Genomic DNA, 12,925 nt, shown 5'->3' on the forward strand with positions numbered 1-12,925 from the left:
GAAGTTGAAAGAAAAAAAAAACGAAGAAGAGGGACACGTTGCAACATCCGCATCATCGGAAGCTGCAATGACGTCCGGCGGGAAAAGGGGGTGGCGATCGAGGAAACCTGGGCATTTGGCGAAATGCTCTCCATTGGGTATCATGTTTTCCGTCATTTTCTGTTGTCGGAAGGAATTAGAACAATGATTGACGGGCCAGAGCCGTCGGGTGAACGACAGCGCCGAAAATAGAGAGTCCGGCGCTACAACGCCAGTCGGGAGCGATGTCGTGCCCGTTGGGAGACAGCAGTTCCCGTCGGGAGCCGTCGGGGCACAAGACAGCAGCGCCCGTTGGGCAACGTTCACTGTAACGGGCGCACTGCCATGCATGTTGAGCAACTATAATGTCGATTCACTGCAGTGGGCATGCGACCGTTGGGCAACTGTTGTGCTCGTTCAAAGCAACGGACGTGCTACTATGTCCGTTGGACAAACTGCAACGTCGCCATAAAAATAAAAAATAAAAAAACCTCTGCTTTTGTTAGATGGACTCAGGTGAGTCAACTCGGACCGATTGCTGAAGATCGGGGTTGACTCGGGCTAAACCTACTCGATTGAGCTGACTCAGTTCTAAAAAATCAGATTTTTGCACCCGTGGGGATTCGAACCCACGTGCAAGCTTTGCGTTTGGCGTATATGCACAATAAGGTTGCTCATACTTGTTTGTTACATTTGACTAAATATTTTGTTTATATATATTACATTACAGAACATTCATTGTAGCTCCACGGAAATACAGGAGTTATTTATGCAAATTGTGCTCGGCCCAAAGGAAGACGCAATTTGGCCAAATCAACAACGTACCTATGATGATAAATGCGTGAAAATTATAAAAACATTTCATGTGAACAATAGTCGGTCCAAAGAAAGACAATTGTTTGACAGAACTGATTGTTAGTATTTGATCATTGCACTGAGAGTACTACTTACAATTAATTTCTCTATCCAAAGACTAAGAATTAATGTTGTACTAGGTATCTTGAGATGGGTCCCCAATTTGGATTTTATTTTGTACTTGTCTATTTTTTTATATGACATACTAGTTAATGTGAGTATGCTTGTTTATTTTGTTCTTTATACAGTTCTATTGCTAATGTTTCAAATGTTACTATGCAAATAAGCAGCATTCCAATGTTAAGCAGGACGAATTTTAAGGCCTGGAAAGATACCATGGAAATTGTCCTCGGTTGTATGGATTTGGATCTTGCACTTCAGCAAGAGCAACCCATTTATACTCCAGATAACCTCAATGAGGTTAAAATTGAGAAGTGGGAGCGCTCTAACCGCATGATGATCATGAAACGCTCCATTCTGGAGGTGCTTCGGGGCTCTATGACTAAGAGCAAGATCGCCAATAAGTTCCTAGAAGAAATTGAACAATATTTTGCCAATAATGAAAAATCGGAGGCGTGTAGGCTTTTGGCTAAACTCGTTTCAATGAAATATAAGGGCAAAGGGAAATAAGAGAGTACATCATGGAAATGTCTCATCTCACGTCAAAACTCAAGTCACTAAAGTTAGAGCTATCTGAGGACTTGCTCATGCACTTGGTTATGATATCTCTTCCTGCACACTTTGGCCAATTCAAAGTGATTTATAACACTCAGAAGGACAAATGGTCCCTAAATGAACTTATATCTCACTGTGTGCAAGAGGAAGAGAGGCAGTAGTGGGATAAAACTGAAAGTGCTCACTTGGCCTCAACCTCTCAGTACAAGAAGAAGAAGAAAGTGGTAGGTTCTTCTCAGAGTAAGAAACAGAAGAAGCAGGCTAAGGAGTTTACTTGCAACTTCTACAAGAAGTCGGGGCATATGAAGAAGGATTGTCCCAAGTACGCCGCCTGGCGTGTAAAGAAGGGTATACCTCTAACTTTATTTTGTTCTAAAGTTAATTTAGCTTTTGTACCTAAAGACACTTGGTGGGTGGATTTTGGTGCTACCACTCACATTAGTATATCTTTGCAGAGTTGCCTGTGGAGCCGACCGCCAAGTGATGCTGAAAAATTCATCTTTGTGGGCGACAACAATAAAATTGCATTAGAGGCTATAAGAACTTTCATATTACAATTAAACATTGTTTTATTTGAGACTTTTGTTGCACCGTCTTTTAGGTGGAATTTAATTTCTATTTCCATTTTGGACAAATCAGGTTTTTCTTATTCTTTTGGAAATAATAAAATTAGTCTCTACCATAATTCAAATTTTGTTGGTTGCAGTCCCTTAATTGATAATTTATATATGTTTGATATTGTTAGTTCCTATAGAGAAATATTGCAAATAAGTTCACGTGGTACGAAGTAAGAATTCCGCCACATTATGGCTCAAATTTTAGGACACATCTCTAAACAAAGAATTCAAAGGCTTGTGTTAGATGGAATTCTTGAACCCTTAGATACTACAAACTTCCAAGTTTGTGTTGAGTGTATCAAGGGAAAACAAACAAACTTTAGAAAATTAGGTGTCGAAAGAACTAAAGATGTCTTAGAACTTATACATGCAGATATCTGTGGTCCATTCCCTACAGCTGCATGAAATGACCAATAGTACTTCATTACGTTCATAGACAATTACTCTAGATTCAGTTACCCATATTTAATACATGAGAAGTTACAATCCCTGGACGTCTTTAAGTCTTTCAAAACTGAAGTTGAACTTCAACTTGGAAAGAAAATCAAGGCTGTCAAATCCGACTGTGGTGGTGAATACTACGGACGGTATGATGGATCAGGAAAACAACGTCCAGGACCTTTTGCGATTTTCCTCAAAGAGTGTGGAATTGTTCCGCAATACACCATGTCGAGCAAACCCAACATGTACGATGTTGCAGAGCGATGAAACCGAACTTTAAGGATATGGTAAGGAGTATGATCAGTTATTCCTCTTTGTTAGAGTCACTTTGGGGAGAAGCTCTCAAGACCGCAGTGTACATCCTTAACAGGGTACCGAGCAAAGCAGTTGCCAAAATCCCCTATGAGCTTTGGACAAACAAGAAGCCTAGTATTAGGCACTTGCACATTTGGGGTTGTCCAGCTGAGGCGCGGCCTTATAGGCCACATGAAAGAAAACTGGAGTCAAGGATGGTTAACTATTATTTCGTTGGTTACGTTGAATGCTCTCGGGGTTATAAGTTTTACGATCCCACATCACGATCCTTCTTTGAAACGGGAAATGTGAGATTTCTTGAGGACATTGAGTTTGGAGGGGAAGAAAACATAAGGAATTTTGTTTTTTAAGTAGAATCTGTTATTAATAGTGATCAGGTCTTCATACCTATTATTGTTCAAGACACAGTTCAGACACTAAACGACAATGTTTAGGCTCCTATTCCTGACATTGTTCCAGATTGAGACAACAATGAGATTCTTCCTCTTGCACCACCTTTAGTACAAACTCAACAACCTCAAGAAGTGCCATTAAGGAGATCCACTAGGGAGAGAAGAGATGCGATTCCAGATGATTATATCATATTTCTCCAAGAACATGAGGATGGCGTCGGATTGACAGAAGATGACTCGATTAACTTATGTCAAGCCTTGCGCAATTTTAACTCTCAAAAGTGGATTGATGCCATGAAGGATGAGATAAAGTCTATGAATGACAATGACATTTGGGATCTCATCGAGTTGCCTAAAGGTGCGAAGCCCATTGGTTGTAAATGGATATTTAAAACCAAGAGGGATTCAAAGGACAATGTCGAGAGAAATAAGGTTCGTCTAGTCGTTAAAGGCTTACTCAAAGGGAAGACATAAACTATAAAGAGACTTTCTCTCCGGTATCTTCGAAAGACTCTTTTAGAATAATAATGACACTAGTGGCTCATTTAGATCTAGAGCTACATCAGATTGATGTTAAAACTGCGTTTCTCAATGGAGACATTGACAAGACGATTTATACGATACAACCAGAAAACTTTGTATCTAGTGATCCAAAGTCTATGGTTTATAAATTGAAGAAATCCATCTATGGTCTCAAACAGGCTTCTGTCAATGGTATCACAAGTTCCATCAAGTCATAACGTCGTACGATTTTGAGGAGAATGTTGTTGATGACTGTGTATATCATAAGTTCAGTGGGAGTAAATACATCTTCTTGATATTATATGTTGATGATATTCTGCTCACTAGTAGCGATATAGGCTTACTGCACGAAACCAAGTAATTTCTGACGAAGAAATCCGAGATGAAAGATTTTGGTGATGTGTCTTTTATATTAGGTATACAGATACTTAGAGATCGTTTGCAAGGTATCCTTAGGTTGTTACAAAAGAGCTATATCGATAAGGTGTTGACCAGATTCGGCATGAAAGATAGTAAACCAGGAGACACACCCGTCGCTAAAGAAGACAAGTTTAGTCTCAAACAGTGCCCCTAAAAATTATCTTGAAAAAATAGAGATGCAGAAAATTCCCTATGCATCAGTAGTAGGGAGTTTAATATCCGCTCGAGTTTGTACTCGTCCCGACATAGCATTTATAGTATAAATTTTGGGCAGGTATTTGAGTAATCCGAGTATGTAACATTGGAAAGTAGCCAAATGCGTGATACGTTATTTGAGAAGAACAAATTACTACATGCTTACTTATCGGAGATCAGACAATTTAGAGATCATTGGGTTCTCTGACTCCGACTTTGTCGGATGCCAAGATAGCAGATGCTCCACATTAGGCTACATCTTTATGTTGGGTGAATGAGCTATCTCATGGAAGTCTGCTAAGCAAACTCTCATAGCTTTTTCAACCATGGCTACGGAGTTCATTGCTTGTTTTGAGGCATCCAACCATGGAATATGGTTGTGAAACTTTGTCACTGGGCTGCGAGTGGTAGATGACATTGATAGGCCATTAAAGATTTATTGTGACAATAACTCAACGGTACTTTATTCCAACAACAACAGGAGCTCAACGAAGTCAAAGTTTATCGATATTAAGTTTCTAGTTGTTAAGGAGAGAGTTCATGATAAGCAGATTTCTATAGAACATATAGGGACTAACTCTATGCTAGCAGATCCATTAACCAAAGGTTTAACGCCTAAGGTCTTTCATGAGCACACTGCTCATATAGGTGTCATTTCTGAGGATACCTTGGTTTTGTGGGAGTCCTTATTTTGTACTATATGTTTGCTTAAGACATTGAGTTATTCGATTTTTCAGTAATAAAATTAATTGCTTATTATTCTATTTATGAACTTGCTTGTATTTTTTCTATGTGCAATGTTCACATTGCATTAAGGACTTTGAAAAGATCTCACTAAAGACTAAAGAAGGACCAGTTGGAAATAGGCATGTTTGAGATCACATTGCATGTAATTTCTATGCTACTCATCCATATTTGATCCATGTCATTGAATGTATTAATATGGTAATCATCGTGGTTTAGTCACGACTGTAATGTGATGAAAGTTGCGATGGTTCCATTATTAATATATACGATGGTTCCATTATTAATAGTATACAAATGCGCGCCTCAAGAATTTGTGATATAATTGTTTCAGAAATGATATGTAACCCAAGTGGGAGATTGTTAGGAAATTCACATTTCCTATTCTAATTTGGGTAACATATTTATTATGCAATTATATTTTCTATTTTTAATGGAATGGGCTGAAATTAAGTGATTTAATTTTGTTAAGACCATTAATGAATGGGCCAATTGAGTAGATACTATAGGGAATTATGAGAACCCTATTTAAGGAGACACAACATGGTTATGGTCCCCAAGATACTAAATCACACACAGTTTTTCTTCTCCCCATCCGGAAGAAAGACGAGGTCTCATTGAGGTATAAGGCGATTTAGTTGAGGAAGACCACAACATCAATCTCTGTTACTATTGTTCGTCATAGTGATTCCGCAACAGAAAGACGAAACTTCTGAATGGATCCAAGTATTTATATTATACTCTACTCCTGAAATTTTCACATGTAAACATAGATTTCTATATAGAATCCGAGCAATGAAATCTCAGATAGGAGGAAGCAAAGGTGTACTGCTATATTCACATCTCCGCGTTGGAAGTTTGTGCCATTGGTTCGATCGACAAGGAGATGAGATTCAAAGACGACTATGCTCCCAAACAGGACCTGAGTGATTTTATCCTGGAATGGCTAAACAAAAAGAAGCGGTTCTCAGTAGTTATCAGTGCTTAATAGTAATTGTTTCATCAGTGGAGACTTTTTTTCCTTTGCAGGGAGACGTGATATTATTGAAAGTAGTACATGATAATGAGGGACAAGGAGGATCTAAAAAGCTTACCATAGTGCAATCTTTCTTATTCTTTTAAAATTTACTTTGTAAAATCTCCCATCTACGATCTAGAAATAAATAATTTGTTGTTGTTGAGTACCCAATCAAGATAAAATTTATCAAACTGGTCAAAACAAAAAAACACTAATCATGGAATCTTGGCTACCATTGTTGTATATAAAATAATATAATAGAAAATATAAATGATAATTAGTTACAGTAACATAATAGAAAAAAATTTATAAATGCGAAGTTTTGCAAAGAAATGGGGACTCCACCTATAAAGAAGGGTGATGCCACCTTGGGATGAGGAAGAAAAACCTTTCAGTGAAGGTGATTCTACTGGTTTCAGTGAGCCCCTTGATTTTATAAATATTTATTTTAAAATCAGCCCTGTCTAAAAATCCGTAACTTTTAAAAAGAGATGGATACAGTGGCGAAGAAGACCGCAGGATTCACTGGCTGGGTGACAAGAACCCCACCGTTGCCCATTACCCTCCCTAGAAAGCAGGGAAACGGACACCTCTACCCACCACCTCAATCACACTCTCCCAAACAAGTAGGGGAGGATGTCTAAGTCCAGCCCAATTTCGATTTCGATGGATCTTTACTAAAAATACATGAAATAAAAATAATAATTCAGTCACTACAGAAAAAAGGAGAAAAGCAACAAAATTAGGGGCAGAGATAATCTAAACATTTCGCGAGGATGAGAGTAATTAACCCATTAAAACCTTTTGTCATAAAAAAACACAGTAAAAAATATATGTTCGGGCCCTTTTTGCCCACTTTGATACACTTCAGCCGTATTACCAAGGCAATGAACAAAATAAAAAAGCATCCTACATCCGCTGGGAGACTTTACAACGGTAAGATTCAAAAGAATAAGAACGGACTAGACTAATTTTAACCAAGGGAATCCAGCTAAGATAAGAATCTTACATCAATCCTCTTCACCTTCAGTCATATCAAACCCTCCTGCACAGAAAGAATCTTGGATGGAAAACACTACCTACAATATGAGTTCATACATCGTGAAGCACTGATCCAAAGGACCAACCAGACGTTTTTTTTTGTTCAGACAATCCAGGATAAATTACTTAGGCATTAGATTGACCGAGCGCAATATCCTTCACTGTAGCAGTTTCCACAGCTTCTTTCAATAACCTTATATCCTCTTCAGTTAAGCTATCTTTATGTGCGACCTTGGAATTTGCTTGTTTCTCAATCTCTACAGCCCAACTGTAAATGATCATTCCAATGACAGCAAGAGCCATGCCAAGTATATTTTTCAGTGTCAATTCTGAATCAAAGAGCAGCCACCCAAGAGTCAGCACACACACTGTTTTCATGTGGCCTAAAACCTGGAATGACACAGCTGAGAACCGGCCAATGCAGAGATACTGGCTGACATTGCAGAATACAGCTAAAGAGCAGGATAGGAGTATGAAGACCTATGCCATCCATTGCAATCATTGGCAGTTAATTAATTAGCCAACAATTACAGAAACGATGAACTACTATAAGATGGTGAGCAGTAAAAAGTAAAAGAAAGCAACTTACAATTGCACCAGAAGACAGTTTGTAGTTTATTATGTAGTGCCCATTGAGGTAATAATCTACAAATGGACCAAACAAGAGAAGTGAGAGTGCTTGAATGGGTGCTGTCTTGCTTAGTTATTCAAATGAGCCAATGGAATATTTCTTTTGTAAGGATCCAATAGACTGCATATCAAGAGAAGCCAGATAAGAAAGTGTCCATGTAAAGTAGATCTGTATAATACAAGATCCTTGCACAAAAATTATAAAGGAAGCTAAGTCAAGACTATGTCAAAGAAAGTTTGATCAAAGCTAAAGTTAATATAACAAGCTGTAGAAGTAATGGATTTGTTACTACAGCAAGTTGTTGACATAGAGCAAGTTGATGACATAGAGCAAATTGATGACATATAAACGTTTAAGACTTCGATTAGTTGTTCATATAGACCATCAGGTTTTATCCTTCTCTTCAGTCAATCATAAATATAATCCTTGTATCTTCCAAAAAGAAAAACTAAAAATTATCTAACTTTTTGTCTATGACGAGAAATGAACAAAAAAGTAAACCACATTGCTCTGGTGGATTTTCAATAAATAGATTAGAATTTAGAGAACTTGGACAAAGGAGCATGTGTAGAAGAAGCATGAGTTGGTGCTAATGGCCACGAGAAATTGATGGACAAATTTAATGTGATTCCTTCCTTGAGCAGTACTCTAATTTTCAAATTGTCCTAGACCCGTTGGCTGTTATACTGCACCTTGTAGTGAAACCATATGCTTCTACATGCAGCAAGACATGAGCAGTGACCATTCAATAGGAAACAGCTCTCACACGTAACAAATCAAACATACAAACATACTCCCATTGGACAATTGAATGAACAAAAGAAACACCAAAAGAAGGTAGAAATGAAAAAGACAAAAGCAACTGGCTAACTGACAAACAGTAAGATGACATGCTCTCACAAAAATAGCATCAAAGTAAGCTTCTCAGATCCTGACACAGAAATTGGGGAACGTACGATAACAAAATTATAATCATGAACTCAAAAATATTCATTAGAGGAGACCCTAAAAATCAGAACAAACATAAGAGTTTAGAAATATTAGGCAGTTCTCATCCCAAAAATGACAAACTAGATATCCCTACTACAAGACAAGTCAAAGTCCTTCACTGATTCACCACAAAATTGATAAAACCGTTTTTATATGAAACTAAATTGTTGCAGGTAAAACATGTATACAATTCTATTTCGCTGATAATTCAACTTCAAAAAGAAAGCTCCTATATGAAGAAGCCATGTTCGGAAGTACTCACAATTTGTTGCAAGGATGTAGATAAAACTGCTATAGATGCACAAAGAAAACCCTTGAGATTCACTTTTACATCTGTTACTGTACATACTCCCACACCTACAACCACAACAACCACAGCCATCTTCACTTCCCTTGAGTAATTTTTGCCATGAAGAATCCACTCCATTGTACAAACTACTGGAATCATGCTCAGCTTTGAAATCTGTGTCATTAAAATTACAACACTAATAACTATTTCCAACCACAGGAGACAACAAGTATACGCACTAGACACTAAAAGGTGTTAGGTATCACAAACCTGATAAAAACCAACAGAGTTGAGCATAAGACTTAAGTTCATCCCAGTAATAGACATATTAGCAACAATAGAGAACCACAGGAGCTCCCACAAGGGTACATGCTTTGATGCCGAATAACCGGTAGCATTGGAAACTAAGCCTACCAATGCAGTAACGGCAAAGTGGAACCCAGTTAAGGTTGTGGCTGAAGAATCAACAGTATATCAAATGTTAGTTATATATAAATATTTACATATAAAACAAAGGGTAGTCGAATCCTAAAACTGTCTTTCGTTATGATCAGTAGTGGAAAATGTCAGAGCAAACTAACTTTATAATGGTATAAAAAACTTCATGGCAGGATGAGAATGACTTACTATATCTAAATCATACATACCTACAACTAAGAAAATTTAATTGGTTAAATTAATGGGAAAAGAATTAACTGAACTAAATAGAGAAGAGCAAGTAAGTACTCTGATCCACATAGATACATCTCAGATAGAAAAGAAATAAAACCCTTCTGCTTAATAAAATCCAGTAAGATAAGCACTGCCAAGTAAACAAAGAAAGGATAAAGAAGAAAATAATAATAGAAATATGATAATGAAGAAATATTAAAGGATAAAGAAGGAAATAATAGTAGAAATATGATGTTCGTCACTATTACCTGGCTTTTAATTAATCTAAGTTTGCAGGTTAAAGTATAAGTACGCAATTTTAACCACTTGATGCAAAGAACACAGGAACCATGGCTTGCATAACTGTACTAAATCATACGAGTTACAATCTGATTTGCAATATTATAATTATGAGAAAACATTGGCGGAAATATTAAAAAGAAAATATCAAGTCGGAGAAGTCAAACAGTGCGAATTAAAAAGTAAGTTGCAAAAAGCACACAAATAAAATAACTAGGAAGGATCGTTACGGGAATAATTCGCATACGCAGAAATCCTAGATAAATATTGCAAATACATGACGCGACAGGACATCATAATTCAGCGGAACACAAAGAGAGTATCAAAGATAAAATCTTTTCGAGAAATATTCAATTGTAAAAATAAGTTTCTGTATAGTATCTCACCAATGAGCTATCAGATCTGAGGAGGCATTGCATGGAATCAAGAAAGATTAACGTTGAGCGGTTGAGAGAATGCACTACTAATTTATGACTGAAAATATCTGGCTCATTGGATAAAATTTTCATAAAGAACAGGCAGAAATTGAAGGACACATATTTCAGATAAATTTGATTAATACGAAATGGAATGATAAGATGGAAACTGAATCCAATTGTACAAAAGAACAACAGATAAAAAGGGATCACAGCAAGGAAAAAGTAATCGAATGGCCACCTCGAGAGGAGATAGATAGGGCAGACAGAGAAATTCAGGGCTGAAAAGAAAGAGGGACGGGTTATCAAGAAAAAGAAAGAAAAGAATGAGGAATGGTTCACAAAAAATTAAAAAAGAAAGCGGATGTAAATCTCGGGAAACATATTTCAAGGGCCAGAAATCGATAAGAATGAAGAAAAAACGGAGATCTAATAGAACAGGGAGAAATGAGAGAAGGAGAAAGGCTACCGACCGAAGCTGAAAGCATAACCGCTAGGAGACAGGAGTTGCTTGTTAGCCATGATAATGCCGACAGAGCTGACGACGTTCATAGCCCAGGCTCCAACATCGGAGACAGCGGATTTCTTTTCGCTCCACTCCGTCATCGTATCCTTCTTCTTCTTGGGTCCGATGAGAGATCACCAGTGCTCGGAATTAGGGGCGCTCCCAGGTGATGGATCGCCAATGGCGGGCAAGGAAAGGCTTGGTTGCTTATGTGCTGTGACGGCACAGGAAAAGAAAAAGGAGCTATCCGAGTCTCTGGACTAAGTTAATAAAGGGAAGGGGGACGGTTAGAGAGGGTTCTTGTATCATGCATTCGTTTCTTGCCGCATGTTTTCAAAGGATATTCTTCTTCCTCGTCTTAGTCCGCGGCTTAGGTGCTTGAACAAAATAGACGGCACCAAATGCTAAGCTTTCCCCTCTCCGCTTATCACAATCTCCCACCAAGAAATTTGGCAATTACGGCAAAAAGCTAAAAAGAGGTCTCAGTCCCTCTTCTCCCTCATTTTTTTTCCTATCAATCTTAGGTTAATCCTAGTATTTTTTTCTCACCTCTTTTGCTTATCACCTGTGGACCGAGTCAGTTACAAATCCGCAACGGGACAGAATGACCGACAGGCCGACGATGAGAAGGAGAAGAAGGCAATCTCTCTATTTATCGCAAACCAGTAACAGAGGAGGCTGAGGAAAAAAAATAAAATATAAACTATAACAGCGAAGATGGACGGAAATGGGAATGCAGGGAAAGGGAAAAGAATCTAAAAGTGGAAGCCCAACCGAAACGAAGGGAGAGAATGGTAAAGACAGAGAAAGGTGAGAAGGAGGACTAGCGCCACCGCCACCGCCACTATTGGAAGCTGTCAAAATCGGGATGTCCTTAGTGGCCGATTTTGGAGAAGAATCCAATTATACTAGCAGTTTGGCAAATTAGCAGTGCAGAAGGGTAGAAAGTAAGAAATTAAAAAATAAAAAACAAAACAGAGAGGGAAGTGAAAATGAAGTTGAAACAAGTTAACGTGCACTATGTAGTTTATTTAATTATACCGTTGGTCACGATTCAACCCAAAATTACGAATCATAACACGTAAAACTTTTTTTTATTGTCTCGCGCTCTCTCCTCCGGCTTTCCTCCCCCCAAATTTATTATAGTTACACATAATTATTATATTATTTTATAATAAATTATATTTATAAATTAATATAATATTTTATTAATAAATATATTATTATATTTTAATATTATATTAAAATATTTTATCAATATAATAATTATAATTAATTAATTAAATATATTATAAAAAAATTCTGTTCTGTGCAGTATATTTTTTGATTGTGGACATAACCCAACTTTATTTAACAGGACCGGCGTTTGAGACTCGAACTGATTGAATAATAAATGTTTAGATAAGATCCTGCTGTGCCCTTCAACTGGACTAGCCGCGAACCGCGAACGCCACTTCTGGTCGCTTCGCTTGGCACTTTCAATCCTACTCCCAGTCCCAAGCAGGGCAGAAAGTAGTTGGGGCTGCACCATAAAACTTTTATGTTTTGCAGCAGGGGGGCCACCATTGATTAGTCCGGAACCATTTCAATATATTGTACAGTAACAATATGAAACTCTCCTCCACTGACTCAGCTCAAGAGGAAATCAACTAGAGGATATAAAAGCTATAGGTTTGTCATATCTGATTATATTACATAAGTCCTTGAATCCGCTGAACTTCGCCGACTGAGTGGTGCCTTTTTGGGCAACAGCATTAAACAACGAGAAATGTAGCTAAATCATATTGCTGGTCGAATCACTGCTTATCGCATTGATTATGTAGACAATGAGAAAACATCTCTGTTTTACGAGTATTCGTTTTCAGAGTGATTCAACTAAGAATGTGAAAG

General features: G+C 37.7%; 2 protein-coding genes across 3 annotated transcripts; one reads left to right on the forward strand and one right to left on the reverse strand.

Moving 5' to 3' along the window:
* Positions 1-263: 263 nt before the first annotated feature.
* Positions 264-1,503, forward strand: LOC137963508 (uncharacterized). The gene is made up of 2 exons (XM_068810619.1): positions 264-346; positions 1,122-1,503. The coding sequence occupies exons 1-2, from the start codon at positions 264-266 to the stop codon at positions 1,501-1,503; spliced, it is 465 nt and encodes a 154-aa protein (XP_068666720.1).
* Positions 1,504-6,998: 5,495 nt separating this feature from the next.
* On the reverse strand, positions 6,999-11,639 carry LOC137962694 (UDP-rhamnose/UDP-galactose transporter 2-like). 2 transcript variants are annotated; one of them, XM_068809708.1, is made up of 5 exons: positions 11,004-11,639; positions 9,434-9,618; positions 9,137-9,337; positions 7,843-7,898; positions 6,999-7,733 (listed from the first exon to the last, which is right to left on the reverse strand). In XM_068809708.1, the coding sequence occupies exons 1-4, from the start codon at positions 11,134-11,136 to the stop codon at positions 7,872-7,874; spliced, it is 546 nt and encodes a 181-aa protein (XP_068665809.1). In that variant the 5' UTR covers positions 11,137-11,639; the 3' UTR covers positions 6,999-7,733; positions 7,843-7,871. The 2 variants fall into 2 exon arrangements, with proteins under 2 accessions (XP_068665809.1, XP_068665808.1); XM_068809707.1 differs by having other exon boundaries at positions 7,843-8,004.
* Between the last annotated feature and the right edge of the window lie 1,286 nt (positions 11,640-12,925).

The sequence above is a fragment of the Aristolochia californica genome, unplaced genomic scaffold, assembly GCF_029961685.1.
Source record: "Aristolochia californica isolate CCGP_79_NKW_82.1479 unplaced genomic scaffold, dmAriCali1.0.hap1 SCAF_4, whole genome shotgun sequence".
NCBI classification, from domain to species: domain Eukaryota; kingdom Viridiplantae; phylum Streptophyta; class Magnoliopsida; order Piperales; family Aristolochiaceae; genus Aristolochia; species Aristolochia californica.